The sequence below is a fragment of the Thamnophis elegans genome, chromosome 10 (genome assembly GCF_009769535.1).
Source record: "Thamnophis elegans isolate rThaEle1 chromosome 10, rThaEle1.pri, whole genome shotgun sequence".
NCBI classification, from domain to species: domain Eukaryota; kingdom Metazoa; phylum Chordata; class Lepidosauria; order Squamata; family Colubridae; genus Thamnophis; species Thamnophis elegans.
The window spans coordinates 37,916,025-37,933,947 of record NC_045550.1 but is presented as its reverse complement, the minus strand read 5'-3'; the positions used below and the strand labels follow the sequence as shown (position 1 = coordinate 37,933,947).

General features: G+C 33.4%; 1 protein-coding gene across 1 annotated transcript in view; it reads left to right on the top strand.

Moving 5' to 3' along the window:
• Positions 1–17,753, top strand: part of FARSB (phenylalanyl-tRNA synthetase subunit beta) — a 37,001-nt gene extending 19,248 nt beyond the window's left edge. The window contains exons 15-17 of the mRNA XM_032225086.1: positions 363–480; positions 3,225–3,377; positions 16,473–17,753. Coding sequence (XP_032080977.1) covers positions 363–480; positions 3,225–3,377; positions 16,473–16,624 — 423 coding nt within the window. The 3' untranslated portion in view covers positions 16,625–17,753. The remainder of the gene's footprint in view (positions 1–362; positions 481–3,224; positions 3,378–16,472) is intronic.
• The last annotated feature ends 170 nt before the right edge of the window (positions 17,754–17,923 follow it).

Below are 17,923 nucleotides of genomic sequence, written 5' to 3'. Positions count from 1 at the left end.
GGCAAAAATATTTTATAATATTTAATTTTATCCATTTTCCACATTATTTAATATGTATTAATATGCAAATTAATATTTTTCCACGAGCCAATGTTGTTAATACTGAGCTTTGTTGACAGATAATAAAAGAATGAGAATTACTGCTGAATCAGGGAGAAATATGGATTAAGCATTTATGGTCAATTATGTAGATATTTGTTTATTAAATTATTAGTCTGCTTTTAACTTAACCATAATACTGAAAAGCAGCTTATTTACTTGATACTCTTTCCTAATAACAACCATGTGAAAACCCATTTTATGCTAGCGGCTTTTCGTTTCAGGGAAGTATAATTTATCAAGCACCTTATGTGTCCTCATAGGTAGCACGGACTACATTGTTGCCTGGACTCTTGAAAACTATTGCAGCTAATAAAAAGATGCCTTTACCTCTGAAACTCTTTGAAATTTCTGATATTATAGTGAAAGATTCCACCATGGGTAAGAAAATGCTCATTCATTTAGTGTAAATGTCCTGGATGTAAGTCAGTTCACCATAACTGTAGCATCCATAATAGAAGATTATGGTATCCTTATTAGACCTGTTCCTTCTTTTTCTATGCTCACATATGATTATGTTCAGTTTTTATGTGCAATCTCCCAGCAAGAGGAATGCATAATTTTGGCATGTTTGCCATGGTCTCAACCTGCACTACTTGTTGTAATCCCTGTATTTTCCTAAATCTCTACATATGCTTAGCCTTCCTAAAGAAATGTAGCTTTTTTTAAGCAACTGATGCAAAGTGAATAGCCCTGGTGGATCTTAAAACATCCTTGCCAGTTTTGGATCCAAAAACTATACCTCTAATTTCTGTTAAAATATATTCCTTTAAACATTTTATCTTTTTTCCCATTTCAAGAAACTCAGACCATGTAGGATTTTTAGCCTGGATTATGTTATGCTAAATAGCAATAGCACTTAGACTTATATACCGCTTCACGGTGCTTTAAAGCCTTCTCTAAGCCATTTACAGTGGCATGCTTTACTGAACAAACCTCAGCTGTCTGGATTCACGCAAACTAAGCTGGGTTACTAAAATATTAATTTGTGGAAATATGTTAAAGAGCCAAGAATGCAGTACTGCAAGCTACTTCTGCTGACTGCCGGCTGCAACGGTTTCAGCAGTGAATCTCACTAGGCTCAAGGTTGGCTAAGCCTTCCATCCTTCCGACATGGGTAAAATGACGACAAGATGCTGACTCTGTAAACCACTTAGAGAGGGCTGTAAAGCACTGTGAAGCTGTATATAAATCTAAGTGCTATTGTTATTGTATTAATTGATTGCTTTGAGATCCTTTGTTACAAAACTGTATTATGAAAAAGCTTGTTTTTAAATGTATGTTCTAAAATCCTCTAAAGCCATTGCTTCTGCTTTTGAAAATGATAAAGCTAAGACATTTGTTAGCCATCACAGTTTTATTAATTAGCATACTTAATAGAATCCAAACTATGTTGCCAAATGTTTTCACCAATGCTTACTGTTGGTTAAATTGATTTATTGGCTATTGTATTTGGTCAATACTGTTTAACATTGTGTAAACATTTGTCAGTTAGAGTATAAATATTTTCCATTAATAGATAAGTTCTAAACACACTGCAGTAATATGCGTAATTCAGGTGTGTGTCCATTGCATAGTAACAATGGAGTAGAATGTTCAGCTTGAATTACAGTACAATACATGAATATATGATAGTGAACCATCTCCTGATGATATCACTATTGAAATGGACATTTTGGAAAACAAGCACCAGGCAACAGAAACATTGAACAGAGAAATGTTTTTGTAGGCATTTATTAGTTGTTTTATGAGTTATAGGTATTGCTGCTAAAGTACTGATAACAATACTGTATGAAAGATACATTTTCTAAAATATGTTCTAAAATATATTTTGTTTGCTGCCAGGGGGCAGCATATACTAGTATTTCTTGTTACATTTTCTTGGCTTCTTCCAAAGAGCTCCCACTAATTACCTTCCTTGTATATTGTGCGGAATGGGTTTTTCAGACAGCACTTTGAACTCTCTACAATAGATCTGTAATTTTTCCTAACATCTGGCTTCTTCACTTTAAAACAGAAACGAAAGCAGGAAAATTGTTTTATTGAATGATGCAATAAGTTTCTTTCTATTTTGCAAACTTTTACCTGTATTTGGCAACAATTTTTAATATGATCTGTAGTAAATGAATTTCATATTGCTATTTTTATTTCTAATTTCATTTTTTGACCATATTTTCCAAATAAAAGAATTCAACATATAAACCATATTGGACCATAGTTTATCACAGTGGTGAAAAATGTTTATTTGCCCATAACCATATTTAGCTTTTTAGTAATATATTAGATTGCCAAACAGTTGTGGAAGCACGAACCCCCTCCCCCAATTATATGATATAGTTGAATATGATTACATTTAAATCTAATAAAAACAATATTAGTAAATTCATTATAAATTTTCACTCAAAGTAAAATTACAATTTAATGATAAATTTTGGAAGTCTTTGGATGTTTGACGACTGCAGAAGCCCCGGAACTTCAGGTTGTTTATCTCTGATTTATTGCAGTGTGAATAAAGAAGAATAAGTTATATCAAGCTTTCCCCTCCCATCTCTTCTTGCATGGCATGGGAAATCCAGGCAAACAGAATGTGTCTGAGCCTAAAACTGCAACTTTTCCACATATGTTTAACTCTGATTTGGTGTATTAGGATAAGACATTCAGCTTTTAAAAATTAATGTGTCAGCAAGATGACTTTGCTAAAACCTAGCTGTTGGGGGGGGGGGATATTAATCATGTGATCCTCTGAATTAATACCAAACAGTTACAAGTTTACGTTGTAATAAGGTTAGTTTCTGAAAAAATATATCTGAAAAAATATATCTGTTGCACATTCTTCTTTACTCACCATTGAACCCCCGAGCAAGTCATTGATGGCTAAATGCTGGACATAACGTCTATGTTATGCTGGGAAAGATGATAAGGCATGTTACCAAGCAGCTGGGCATATTTATTGGTAGGTAGCTATCAGGAAGGATAAGCCAAATAGTCACCCATCAAAGCTATGAATTTCTACCCATGGTTTTGTTAAGCACTGATACCTGATAGGATCAGAACAAATATGGTCTTTAAAGTGCAGTTTTTACAGAGTAGTTGATTTTTTGTTTACTTTCATTTTCCATCTTTAGATGTGGGTGCAAAAAACCACAGGCATCTTTGTGCTATCTATTATAACAGAAACCCTGGGTTTGAGATAATTCATGGGTTGCTGGATAGAATCATGCAGCTCCTGGAAATCCCTCCAAGTAAAGAGAATGGATATTATATTAAAGCAGCTGAAGGTAAGCCAACATTTGAAAGTACATTTGGATGTTCTTGTATATCTGTGTTAAATAAAATGCCCATCTTTTAATGACTTACAATTCAAATCCATTGTTCTGCGCCTTAGGGTTGTTAATTGCTTAAGTTTCACTGTCTTCACAAATACTGTAACTAGTTTCTTTATTCTAAATACTAGGTTATTATATAATTGTAATAGTGCTATTGCTCACTATGATACTTTGTTAACAATAGTTATTTTAAAATTCTGTTCTGCACATATGGAAGGTAGTATCTAGCTTCAACAGCAACTATTTGGAAATAATCAAAGCACAACAAGAAGGAAGCTTGTATAAGTATTTCCTACACCATTTAGCTCTCTTCATTCTCATAAAATCTTCAGCTTGAAGACATGACATAATAAAATATAGTGGTGTTCTGTAGAAAGAGGGGGCATTTTAGGAAGGTCTTTTATGCTTTTGCATAGCTGAGAGGCAAGCCAATATGCAGATTTACTATTTCAATGAATAACCATGCTAAAAATATAGCTTTCTTGTATTTTATTTTGTGCTGCATCTGTGACCATTATTTTCAACAAAAGTTATATAAGTTTGGAGAATGCATGATTATGCTTTAAATGTGCATAACGTAACTGAACAATTCTGTAATTCAGGCAGATTATGTATTACATCACATTACAGGCTTTAGTTTAAGAAGCCATGAAACATTGTCCATCTTGAATGAACAATTATCTTCTTAAGATCTATATAATTTACTTCCCATAATTAGATAGAGAAACAAAATTACTTTTATTGTATACGTTCATTCAGTCTCCATATAGTTTGATTATGGCTTGCCATTAGTTTCACTAATACTTAAATATTAATAATGTTAATGTTCATAAATTGTTTTGTCTTTAAATATAGCAGTTTCCTCAGAACAATAGCAGGTGCTTAAAAATATAGGTGAAATGTTGATATCCTTAAAATTAAATTAAAAAGTAAATAAAAAATTTATAGCTCTGATATTCAGGCATAATTCAAGGCAGAACATTGCTTGTTCCAAATATCTAGGGCAATGGGTTAAATATATTTCTCCAATAAAGCTTTCCTTATAGAAACACATAATTTATTTCTATTTCTTTCATTTACCACTGTATTTCTGCTTTCAAGATACTAAAATATTAATTGAACAACATTTATTTTTATGGGAGCAGGAAAGCATTTAACTACTGATTTAAAATGTTTTCTGTGAAATACAGATTCTTCTCATGCTTCAGTGCAGAAAATATCAGTGTTGACTGCCCCACAGTTTTTTAATAAAATGCTTATTTTGAAAGACATATTTAAATATAGAGGTTTTGATAATGACCATGTATAGTTTACGCATAGTAAAAACAATAGAAACTGTTTACAGGTTTTCAGCATAATATGTATTATGCATATTATTTACATATTTTTCTGCCTTTATATGTGATATCCTAGGTTTTTTTAAAGGAAAATATGATTAAATTAATTTAATAAAAATAATATTCTTGAATTCCTTTAGATATATCCAGGAAGGTATTATTATATTTTCTGATTAACTTTGCATTAAATTCAACAAGTATTGCCCCGTGTAAACAGTCATTTTGCGGGGGGTGGGCATGTTTAATCTACAGGTAATGTACTTGTAAATTAATTGAGATGAAAATACCTGTTTCAAATCTTAAGTTTGCTTTCTTTGTGGAGAAATGGCTTAAAATGCTGTTGCTGCTTTTTTGCTCTTTATGGCCTCTATTAATCTAAAGTCTAGTGTGTGTATTATCATGAATGAAAAACAGCTCTCAAGGAGGCTGCAAGATACATTTTACAGTAATGTAATGAGATTTTCAATGTCATTTGGGACAGCCCACTAGTCAGAGTGACTGATGAATTTCCTCAGAGTTCTTTATAAAGGTGATGAAAAGTATACCCAGGAGCAGCCATTCTTAGTGCTACCTGAGTGATTTCTTAGGCTAATAAATCATCAGTTTGATCCATTGTTTTGAGATAATGAAGATTCAACCAAGGCTTGGCTTTTTGAATTATTGTATCTTTACAACAGCCTCCCCAAGCTGCATTTGTCATGTCTGTTAGGGCATACACATTATGGTGTCAATAGTTCTTTAAATAGAACTACTTATGATATATTTCCAGGAAATGGTAGATTTTAAATTGGCAGGTCCATGCTTAATTTTAGATTGCAAATTCTGGTATTGTTGACATGATCAGTTGCTGACAATAGTTGCATTCTGCCATTTTCCTTTTGAAATATTTGGAAAGGAAAAATTATTAAAGTATGTCAAATGTGAAACTATATATATTTTAAAAAATAAATAAATCATGCTATAGTTATAAAAACGAGGGAAGAAAGAAACCAAAATTTGAAACATTTGTATTTCATTTGTCACACTCTAATCTACAGTAAGTAATGCTTTTTGTGTTACAGATGTGCTGCAGACTGTTTTGGTCAGGCTTTGTACAACCTAAATAAGTTCATATTTTTTAAAACTCAATTGCAGAATAATATCTAATATTTTTAAAGTTTCAGGAATGAATTACTGAAGTTTCATTCTTTCTTCAGACAAGGTAGCTTGAGTTACAGGAATAATTGTCCAGAATTGAACTGATATAAGTTAAAAGTTTAAATGTAATGTTGGGAGTGTTACCTTCCCATTGATTCCTATTTTCTCTCCTATAACCAGAAATCTATTTAAGATATAATACTGATTAGGTAATTAGTATTAACTAGTTACTGGAATTACATGCTTAGTGCATCAAGTCTGATTACTATAAATATTTCTATGTTGGTCTAATCAGTACCAAAATAGTAACCACCTAAAAATCTTAAATATGCCAGTATTGAGTCATATCCTTGGAAGAAAGTTGGGGTAGAAATATATTATTAATCCATGGAAAGGATGCAATAAAGATTTGTTTAAAATATTAGCATGCTAAGCTTTGTATGAAAATGTGCAGGTATGGAAAGGTTCAAGTATGTTTCTTACTGGATTTATTTAATACCATGTTTTATTTAATTCCCTCATTAAAAATAACTCAAATTATTTCATAAAAAATAGAACATGCTCAACATTACATTGCATCAAAAATTTTACTGTGGTGTTTTAGATGTTAACTCATTTTAACATGTCACTCTAATACCTCCCATTTGAAGGTAAAAGTACAAGTAAAAGTGTGAAAATTAATAATAACTTTAAAAAATTGTCCTCCTTTTGTTATTCTCTAGTGACAAGCAATCACTGGAAATCTGACACGGTATCTGTGAAACCTCTTTTGGCCTTTATGTCACTGGAAATCTTGGTATAGCTACTGTTTCATAATTACTTCATACAGACCTTTACAGTAGCATAATGTTGAATCTTTTGGGAAAATTCCATAATTGTTTGAGACTTTTTCCTTATATAGGTTACATTGAGATATATTTGATTGTGAGAGCATATTTACTTGTTCATAATTCCCTCTGTTTTTCCAACATTAAAAACAACATTATTAAATTATAATTATTAAGCCTCCAACTCCTAGAACTCTAGAAATCCAGAAAATACACTAATGATGGTTATGATTTACTAAAGTTAATAGTCCAAATAAAGCTACTAGTTTTATTTTTATTTTTATTATTCTGTTAGTGGTTAGTTCCATTAACTAACTTTCAAACAATAAGGGTAAAGGATCTATTTCCAGAGCTAATGTTTCTCATTGTATGTGGTCTTTTGCCTACATAAAAATACCAGCTATCTTTTTGATGAAGAAATGTTGATAAATATGTGTTTTTTTAAAAAATTGATACTTATCATGTCACTTCCTAATTGACCAGATTATTGCCAAGCATGAGTAAGTCGGCTACCAGGTGTTTCTGCATTCTGCATTCATAGAACTCAAGTAAGAGCTTAGACTACCATAAGAATTGGCAGACTACAGTGCTAAAATATCTTCCTTCTTCCCTCTCTTCCTTTTTCTATTTCCATGCTGAGAAATGGGCTTTTTTATAAGAACAGAAAAGAGCTCCAAAAACTGTGGAGAATTATTTATAGAAATAGAGATACTTTCTGTTCTTTGCCTCTGCCATATGTGGATTGCACAGAGTTTTGATTTGTAGAGTGAAATGGATTATTCATCATATAAACTCTCACAAATGAATAAAGGAATGTGAACATATCCTGTTTTTCAAAAAGCAACTCTGAATTGGTTCCAATTCCACTTTTTGGACACTAACACATTGTATTACTATATAGATAATATAGAGTTGTCCATTGTATAAATACTTTATTGTAAAACATATCCTTTACCAAGTCTTCTGCCATCCATAATCCACGTTAAATAGGTCACAACTTATTGGCTGTATAGTGTTTCAGACTCAAGACAGAAGAGGTGCTACTTCAGAAGGTTTGTAGGTATGCATGCTCTACTTCTCGGCACTTTCATTACAATTTTGCATTTCCCTAGGCCCATAAGACAGGGACGCAGTGGCTTAGATGCTGAACTTGTCAATTGAAAGATCGGCAGTTTGGTGGTTCGAATCCCTAGTGCGGCATAACGGGGTGAACTCCTGTTACTTCTAGCTTCTGCCAACCTAGCAGTTCAAAAGCATGTTAAAAATACAAGTAGACTGTGGCTCACGAATAGACCCTAGCCTACAGAGCTACTCCCTGCCCCTTTCTTAGCCAAAAAGGGGTGCTATCTATGATCTTATTTAGATATACAGACCAGATCTCTGAGGAGCTCGGTGGAGCCCTCCTCGGCAACAGGCCACGCCCCCAGGAAGTTTTTCTTTTTTTGGCTGTGGATAGAGATTAGATCCAGCCGGAGCGGAGCTTTTATCTCCAGCCAGTTCTTCTCAGCTGCCTTTTTTTTTTGGCAGCCCCAGACAGGCTAGCCCCCCCCAGGACAAAACAAAGTTTTTTTCAAGCTAGAATTGATACGGGCGGGTCCCACCCCTGTGAGATTTATGTTTTTTATTACTATCTTAAATACCAGCACCATTTGTCTTAGAGACTTCTTTGTCTAAATGGATTTCAAAATGGCAATTTCTCTCCGTGGATGATTGATAGTGGATATACTTAGCCGGTTTTACCTTCCTGCAGACCGCTCCTTAACAAAATAAACTCTTCTTCTTTGGAAACAGAGGGGAGCAAAGCGCTGCTTACTTGTTTATTTATTATGGCACCCAGGTCAAAGAAGCGCCTTGCTACAAATGTGTCTAAAGAATTTAAAGAATTTTTACTGGAACCACAGCCTTTGTCTCCTACGCCCTCTACTGGAGAACTTTTAACACAGGAATATTTCTTTAAAATGTTTAATGATTTTAAACAAGAAATTAAGGAATTTGTATTGGAACTATATGATGATTTAAAGTCTAAAGTTAATCAAATGAAGGCGAATACGTTTGCAGCCGTGTCTGCCCTGTCAGATTATTCTGCTGAAATAGAGAACAAATTGGAAAGTTTGGAGAAGGCTAATTTTAATTTGACTACCAATATTCAAATTTTACAACAAAAAATTAGAGACACTGAACAACAGCTTATGATGATAAATTTTAATAGGAAGGCATTTGCAATAAGAGTCAGAGGATTCCGTGAAAAGGAGCAAGAGAATCTGAAACAGACCTTTGCTGAAGCCTTCAGCCATGCGGTGGGAAGCCCGGGACTTAATTTTGATTGGCAGATTCGGAAAATCTATCGCCAGAACTCATTGATAGCGGAACAGCGACAGCTCCCGAGGGACATAATTATACATTTCTCTACAAAAGAAGCTAGAAACGCGATTGTGCAAAAGTTTCATAACAACAGTCTCCGAGTTGATGACCAGGACCTGATTGTCTTCAAAGATATACCTTTCCAGATGTTGAAAGCAAGAAGGGACTACACCTTTTTAACTAAAGAGCTTAGGAGTCAACAGATTCGATACAGATGGGAGGCCCCTGCCGGCATCACGGTTACATTTAAGAATCAAAGATTTCGTCTTAACTCTGTTTCGGAGGCTCAAGATTTCTACTGTAGGACTTTGAAGGCGGGACTTCCTGACTCACTTGGAAGAGAGGAGAGACAAGCGGAAGGAGAAGGCAAACGGCAGGCCATGTGGCTGCAAGATGGAGGGGGTAGCCTTTCCTCCCTCGGAGAAGCAGAAAAACGGAGATCGAGAATTTAGACATTTCAAAATATTCGCCAAAGTTAAGGACTGAATGGGGGTTTGAGACCTCTCTCCGGTAGAAAAAGCGGACTAATTCTTATCAGAAGGGAAAGCTGGGTGAAACTACTTTGAGCTAGATTTTAAATTAACGTTAGCATAAATTTGATAGTGGTAAACATTAGACAAGCAAGGGATGAGGGTAAAATATATGTGGAATGATTTACGTTGTTTAAAGCTTATTAGAACAGAAAGCCGGTTGGGATTATCTTAAGATAGGTGTAAAAAGAATGCGGAATGATTTATGTTGTTTAAACTTTGTTAGAAGGGACTATTTTAAAACAGAAGGTTAACTGACTCTTGCTGAAAGTATTATTTGAATATGTGGAATGATTCATGCTATTTAACTTTTATTAGAAGGGAAAGTTGGTTGAAATTGCTTTGAGTTAGATCTCAAACAAATGTTAGCATAAATTTGATAGTGGTAAATATCAGACAAGTAAGGGATGAGGGTAAAATGCATGGGGAATGAACTACGTTATTTAAATCCTATTAGAAGAGAAAGTCGGTTGGAATTATCTTAAGATAGAAGTTGATTTCTGTGTAAAGTAATATTTGATCTACGCTGCTTAACTTTACTAAGAAGGGGAAGCTTGGCTAGATTATTTTGAATTACTGTTTGAAAAGGAGGTTAAGAAAGATCATTTACGCTGTTTAAATTTTACTAGAAGGGAAAGCTTGATTACTCTTCTGCAAAGTAAATTGAATATGTGGCATGAACCACGTTGCTTAAATTTTATCGGAAGGGATCATAAGGTTTAGGAAGAGGAACGGGAGAGTCTACAGAAGGTTGGGGTAAATAGCAAAGAAGTAAGAGACGAGAATAAAATATAGATAGAATGATTTATACTATTTAAGCATAGATAAAGATGGGGGGCTGAGATCAACACAAAGAGTGCTTTCTTTTTTTTCTTTTTTTCTTTTCTCTTTTCTTTTCTCTCTTCTTTTTTTTCTGTTTTTCTTTTTTTTGACATATTACTTTTATTTTTTTAATCCATATGTATACAAGATATTTTAGACAGAAGGTAGTGCCAGGTGTGGGCCCTGGGAAGTCGGGAGGATTAGGGATGGGGATTTGGGGGTGGGGGGTGGGGGGTGTTAACATAGTCTTAATAAGAACAAGAATGTATTTATATACGGTGGTTCTTTTTTTTCTTTTACTTTTTTTTTTTCCCTTGGTTCATTTTACTTTTATCAGATCAAACAACACTCGAATAAAGGCATACACCAAGGAGGGAGGTAGAGGGAAAGAAGAGGGAGGAGTAAGGAAGGAGTAAGGGGAATGTAAGGAGGGTGTGTGGGGAGTAAGGGGAGAAGGAAGGCTTGAGGGGAAAGGGAAGTAGGAGGGGAGTGTTAGAGGGAGAAAGGAAAGTTGGAGGGGGTAGATGGGGTGTATGGAGGATGTAAGGGTTAGGTGGGGTTGTGAATGATGAGTTGTGTTTCCTTTTTTTGTTCGTTTTATCTCCTTTTTTTTTTCTTTTCTTATAGTAAATACCCTGTATATAAGTGATTGCAAATGGAATGTGAAAAATGAATAAAATATATTTTAAAAAAAAAATACAAGTAGAAAAATAGGGACCACCTTTGGTGGGAAGGTAGCAGCGTTCCGGGCGCCTTCAGCATTTAGTCATGCCGGCCACATGACCACATAGATACCTTTGGACAGCACTGGCACTTCGGCTTTGAAACAGATGAGCACTGCCCCCTAGAGTCGAGCACGACTAGTACATATGTGTGAGGGGAACCTTTACCTTAACCTTTAGGCCATAAGGTGGTGGTGTGATCCCTGAGGAGAGGAATATTTGAGGTAAAGTTATGCTAACAGTGGAAAGCTTTGGAGTTAGGTGGGTTTGTTGATGGTGCCTCCTTACCTCAATCATATATTTTCCTGGGATTGCAAGCACAACCTCTCTCAAACCCCCTTTTTTGCTTTAAATCCAAACCATCGCATGCACAGTCTAAGATGAGTAACTGATTCCCCCACCCCCATCCCATTTGTGTCGATGACACTGTTTAAGATGCTTCCAAGGTGAAAGGATTAGCTGGGGACATCACCATTGTCCTGTACTGCTCTCATGTTCCCATCAAGGACCTGGAATGAACAACCGGAGCTCACTCTGCCACACAGCAGCACTCCAGTCTCAAGTCATGGGCTTGCTAACCGCCAAACCAGTGTCCTAACCATGTGAGCCACAGTTACTCCTTGTAAATGATTTGGACTATAAATATTTATATTGTCCGTTTAAAATTTATATTTCTGTCTATGTATTCTTTTGCATAAAGCAAAGATACAGTATAGAAGTTGTGGCTCTGTATTATATACAATTAGCTATGCTAGCAAGAACTGTTGGGACTCCAGCAGCAGATGGAAGCTAAGTTAGTTTTTGCCCTGATTGCATGACCTAGAATGAAAAAGGACACTACTGGCAGATGATAGGGCATCACATTGGAAGACCAGTCTTTGAGGGAGATGGGCGGTTTAGAAATAAGAAATAGAAATAAACGAAAATAAATAGTCTGGAAAACCAGATTCCGAGTTTAGTCTCTGGTCTGTTTCTGTTATATTTTACAGTGTTTTGTAACTGTTGTGTGATCTGCTTTACATTTTGCATGAAATTACAACTGGAAAATTTTATCCTGCTGTAGAAAGATATTAGCCAGCTGATGTAAACACTAATGTGTATTAAGCTTTATTTTATTAATAAAATATTTCATTACAAAGTTATGAAAACGAAATGTTTCCTCTTAATGGAAATTCAGACCCCCTGATTCTGAAGTGGACTAGCTAGGTAATTATACCTTTTCATCTGCATACCTATCCAGAATCCACACCTGTTCCCACTGATTTCAAATATACAGTAAAAGAAAGTTTTCTTTTTGATCTTCAGAAAAAGGAATGAGAGGCACTTGTTGAATTAGGGGATTAGTTTACATGTATTAAGAACTTTAGTGGCTGTTAACTGTTTCTCTTCCAGTAGTTTCCTTACACAGATCAGTTTACTTGTTTGCGTTTGTTATGTAAACAGTAAACTTCTTTTTCTTCTTATCCTTTCATATGAGATGTGGGTTACAGATGTTAGGGAATAGTAGAGAATAGATTATTATTTGAAATGCAAAATCCCATTTCTTCATGGGAAATGATCTGCAGCAGAGAAAAGCTTAACATTGCAAAGTGGAGAAATAACAACTGTATTTTGTTATATTTTACAAATTTTAAAATGTTGTTTAATTGCAAAGTTTAGTAAATCGCGGCCTTTGATTATAAATATATAATTAATGAGGATTCAGAAATAAGATACCTTTTCTGTGGTTGTCGTGTTCTCTGGAGTGACTCCTGCTTGTCCAGTATATGACATGCCCCAACTTTTTGGAAATCTGCTAAGACCTGGCTCTTCCTCCAGGCATTAGAACCCAATTAAGTGGAAGTGCCTTTAGCTTGCTCTCCTATATTGCTTGGTCACATTTTATATTTGTATATTTTATATGTTTAATATATATGATTGGATTGGTTTTTTTCTGTTTTGTTTTAGTTTATTGTTCATTTTTTTATGCTATATGCTACCCAGAAAGGTCAGCCTTATAAATTTAAACAATAAATAACATAGTATATCTGGCATTTAAAAGTTGTCTTTTCATACATTTGCAAACGTTCCTTGATTCTGTGCTCCAGTTTCTACATATTGATAACCTCAGCAGTTAGATTACATTAACCTTCCATAAGCTCAGAAAAATAATTCTTTAGACTGCCTAGAAAAGATGTTAATTTTTTCAGGCCTGGTGAAATCAGTCCTGATGTAATTTACGAATGCATCATGTTTCTGATCAAATCATATTGTACTATTTTTTCCATTTCACGCTAAGATAATAAACATTAATTCTTGGAATATTTGGACTGAGCCTTTAATAATCATGCTGGATAGCATAATTCCTTCCTCTTAATTATTGAAGCCTGACATCTAATTTTTGTTTACTTATTGTTTTGAAGCTATGAGTTGAATCAGTATAGTCTTTAAAGTTGATGCTAACTCTGATCCTATATCATTTCCTTAATCTTTTCACTCCAAATATGGAAAGGAGATTGATAGAGAAAAGAAGCTATGTATAGGCTATTTGACAATAAAGCACACTGAGAATTCAACAAGCTCTTTGAAGGTCAATTAACCAGAAAATAGGCTAAAGACCAGGTTTTCCATTGGATTAGTGACCAAAGAGGATGCCCTGAATAATCAAAGCAGTCTTGGTGTTAGAACACAAAGACAATTATCAGTTCTTAGGGACATAAGTTTAATAACAGAATTCTTTGAACCTCAAAGCATTTCAGAAATCTTTTTTTCTTACTATGGATCATTGATTTTAGTTTATTTGGATGTTATAGGGTTTAAAAAGTTTTAGAGTGTCATTTTCAGAAGACAAGTATGTTTATCTAAAGACTTTGGAGTTTATGCTTTATCTTTCTTAATTATCTTTTACAGCACTCATATACTTTCAAATTCAGTCTCCTTTTGGATTCCTTGAGGCATTTGAGTTTAAAAGCATGTAATAAGATCTTTATGTTATAGGTTTTCAAGTAGAGGTTTAACGTGTGTTTTTATATGATTCCATCTTTTTCTGCATCATATAATACAATTTTGATCTATTAGATATGCTTGCCAATACATCTTACTCTGTAGTTTGGTGATTCCCAGCCTAAGGCTCCCAGATTTGACTATTAGGACAGAACCCCTATGAACTAGTAGTTAGCAGGAAAAGACGATATAGTTTGCATTTTTTTTTTTACCATGGAAAATAACATTTTATGTGTACTAATTCACAGGAAGTCTCTTTGCACTTTTTTTTACTGTGGAAAATAACAATTTATATATGCCAGGGGAACTTTCTTATAACAGGAACTGACATATTTGCTGACCCTAACTACAAAATTGGACTTGAATCTAATATGCATTCACACAGGATTAAATTCCAATTAATATATTGAAAACATGTATGGCCAGATGTCTGCTACGACCTAGTTAAGAGGCAGATGCCATTGGGCTAAAGATTTTCTTTCACATAAGCTATTTTTATGTTTGCATTTGAAAATGAAATCTTTCAAGATTAATAAAATCTAGTTTCATTAAGGAAGATTCTTTAATGCAGTGGGATTTTTACTTCATATAATTTTAACAGAAATTGTATGCACATTATTGGTCCTTAAAATAACTCAGGCATATTGCTATCATAATACAGATGTGGCAACTATAATATGCCAATGCATTCTGAGTGTCATGCATTTTTTACTTGTAAATGATAAATTAATAAATAAGAAAATTGTGAGAAATAACTGCATACCCATTTTGATTAATTCCTATTTGCATATTAATTTTTAGGTCAGTCTATTAGTATATATCTTCTGTTATGAACAGAGGGGTACTTTTGCTGAGAAATTAGCCTTCCATGGTAGTTTAGTTCATACAAAACTAATTGTTTTGTTATTTGTAGATTTTATTGTCCATTGCAAAGTGGTGGAGACCTAAGAAGATACTGCAATCTTTTAAATAATTGTAGCTAGGGTACGAAAAGAGATTTTTCTGGCCTGCATTGTCCAGTATAAGTACTTTTAAAATAATATTTTTCCAACTCTGTACATGGGCATGTTTGCAAGCGAACAAGTGATTTAATAGTGACCATTATAATATTATATATTAACATTATTTCTTTCAGTTCTGTATTGTCTTTTCTTGTGGCAGAATCCATAAATCTAAATAAAGCAGTGTTGCTGTAATTCAGCTTCTCACATCATCCTGTTTTCACAGGTACACATTTGCAAGACAACTGAAGACACTATGAGATTAGCTTGAGATAATTTATGGAAATGTTTTCTAATATAGTATCTGATTCTTTTTTTAAAATGCTTCTTAGAGCACTTGCATTTATTAACTATATTTAATATTAATGATTTTAGAACTACTTCCAATGAAGTTTTGAGGATTATTTTATAGTTCTCCCCACCTTTGCCTTGTGCATAATTTTATAATGTATAAAACTGAAAAATCTCAGATGTGGCAATATGAGTCTAGTAATAAAAATTTTCACAAATGCAACGTGAGATAGTTACAAACAGACATATAATTTTTGAAATAGAATCGTATGGACATTTTCTCAGAAGATTATTTGCTTTATTACTTTAAAAATTTATATCAGCATTAAATTATGAAATTCTATTGAGATTACTGTGGGGGGGAAATGCAGACCGGGTTATAATACAGGTACTTCAGTTGTAATTATTGAATCTGTAGACTAATTTTATCTAGTAATTCAAAGTTTTAATTCTTTAATTAACTACTTGGACACCTTGTGTTGAAAATGTAGATTTGAATTTTAAATTGGTTTTGTCTCCTGCAAAACTTTTCCCAAGTTTTCTAAAATGTGTATATGTGTGTGTGTGTGTGTATACATACACACATACATACATACATATACACATATATATATGTGTGTGTGTGTGTTTAGTGTCATATATATATATATATATATATATATATATATATATATATATATATATATATATATATATATATATGCTGATAAATAAATAAAGGGAGACTAGTATAGATCTATTTCAAGCTATTTAGCTCTCATCAGCTAGCCATACCCAAGTGTTTTTTTTGGGGGTATATATATATATATATATATATATATATATATATATATATATATATATATATAAATAAAAAAAAGGCTTGACTTTTCAAATGCTTTTTTTTCTCTCGATTGTGTTAACTCTCTAAAATGAGAAGCCATTTTTGTTGATTTGCAACCATTCCAACTGAATCTTACGTGTCCTTGAGAGTTTTTCCTCTGATTTCTGTTTATTCCTAGACATACTAACGCCATTGTTCCTTTATTTGCTTTCAGACTCTGCTTTCTTCCCTGGTCGATGTGCTGAGATCTTTGCCAAAGGACAGAGCATTGGTAACTTGGGAGTTCTTCATCCTGATGTTGTCACCAAATTTGAGCTCACCATGCCCTGTTCTGCCCTAGAAATCACAATTGAGCCTTTCCAGTAAGAAGAACATCATCCTTTGGCCCAACTTCATTCTCCATTTTATTTTGTACGTCAAAGTATTAGACCAATGTTACAGTAGGCTTTATTGGGATTTAATATCGTATTACTGTAATAAGAAAAGTTTTTTTTAACCAGTTAAAGGCTCTTTTTAACAGTTAAGGACATCAATCTTTTAAAAAAACAAGGCAAAGTTCAGTCAAGTATCATAAATATGTATTGGCTAAATATTTTTTTGTTTCCTCAAATAGTTTAGTGATTGAAATATAGACTGTTAACTTATTATAGCTGCTCCAAATAGAGTGCTAATTTATAAAAACATATATGAACTAAATTGAGAGGTTAAATTTGTCCTGATAATAAACATACATGTTTCTTGTAAGCTAAAACAAACTTGTTTTTCCACCCATGGTAGCTACACCATAATTTTTTATTCTATTATGAAGGGGGTCAAAATACACTTATTTGCCTACTCACTCACCCTTAGTTGTAGTAGAAACAATTGTAAGCAGGTGTGTTTTAGAGTAAATTATCCATTGACTCTCTTTCCTATACTAGAAATAGAATTGGGAAGCTTTTTCATTTGTATGTAGTTGCAAATGCCTAAATATCTTTTTGTCTCTTAGACATGATGTTTTCTTGCAAATTTTCATATTGAGTAAATAAGTCTTCTGATGGGGAAAAAAAATCCCCAACTAATGATCTTAGGTGATCTCCATTTTGGTTTAGTTGTGGTAGTTATGAGATTACAGGGAATTGAACCAAAATTTTGGACACTAGTGATATATGCTGAAAATCTCAATTGTTAAGTAAATTCCCAATAAATACCTTTAACACATAGACCACTAGGATGGAGTGATCAAATTAATGGAGGAAAGGCTATAGAATGTCTGTTTTAAATGTTAATCATGTGCCCATTACCTAGTGTCCATATCTAGTTCTGTATGTTTGCAGTCTTATTTAACATTTTAATTCAGATTCTACATGAACTAAAAGTGTAATCAGAAAATACTGTATATTTGTTAGCGCTTCCTTGCTAAGAGTATTTGATATTTATACTTTGAAATAATATAGAAATATATAAAAAAATAGAAACACATAATTTGAATAGTAATTTATGGTATTACAGTAAAATGATACAAAAATAGAAATTGTATACTTTATAAATAAGAACATATACATGCAGTCTTGTTGAACAGCATAGACCAGGTGTTCATAAAAACAGTTATGTAAACAAACCCCAAACTGTTGGGAAGACAACATACATTCAAAAATCTATTTTAAATAGAATTGTCCTACAATT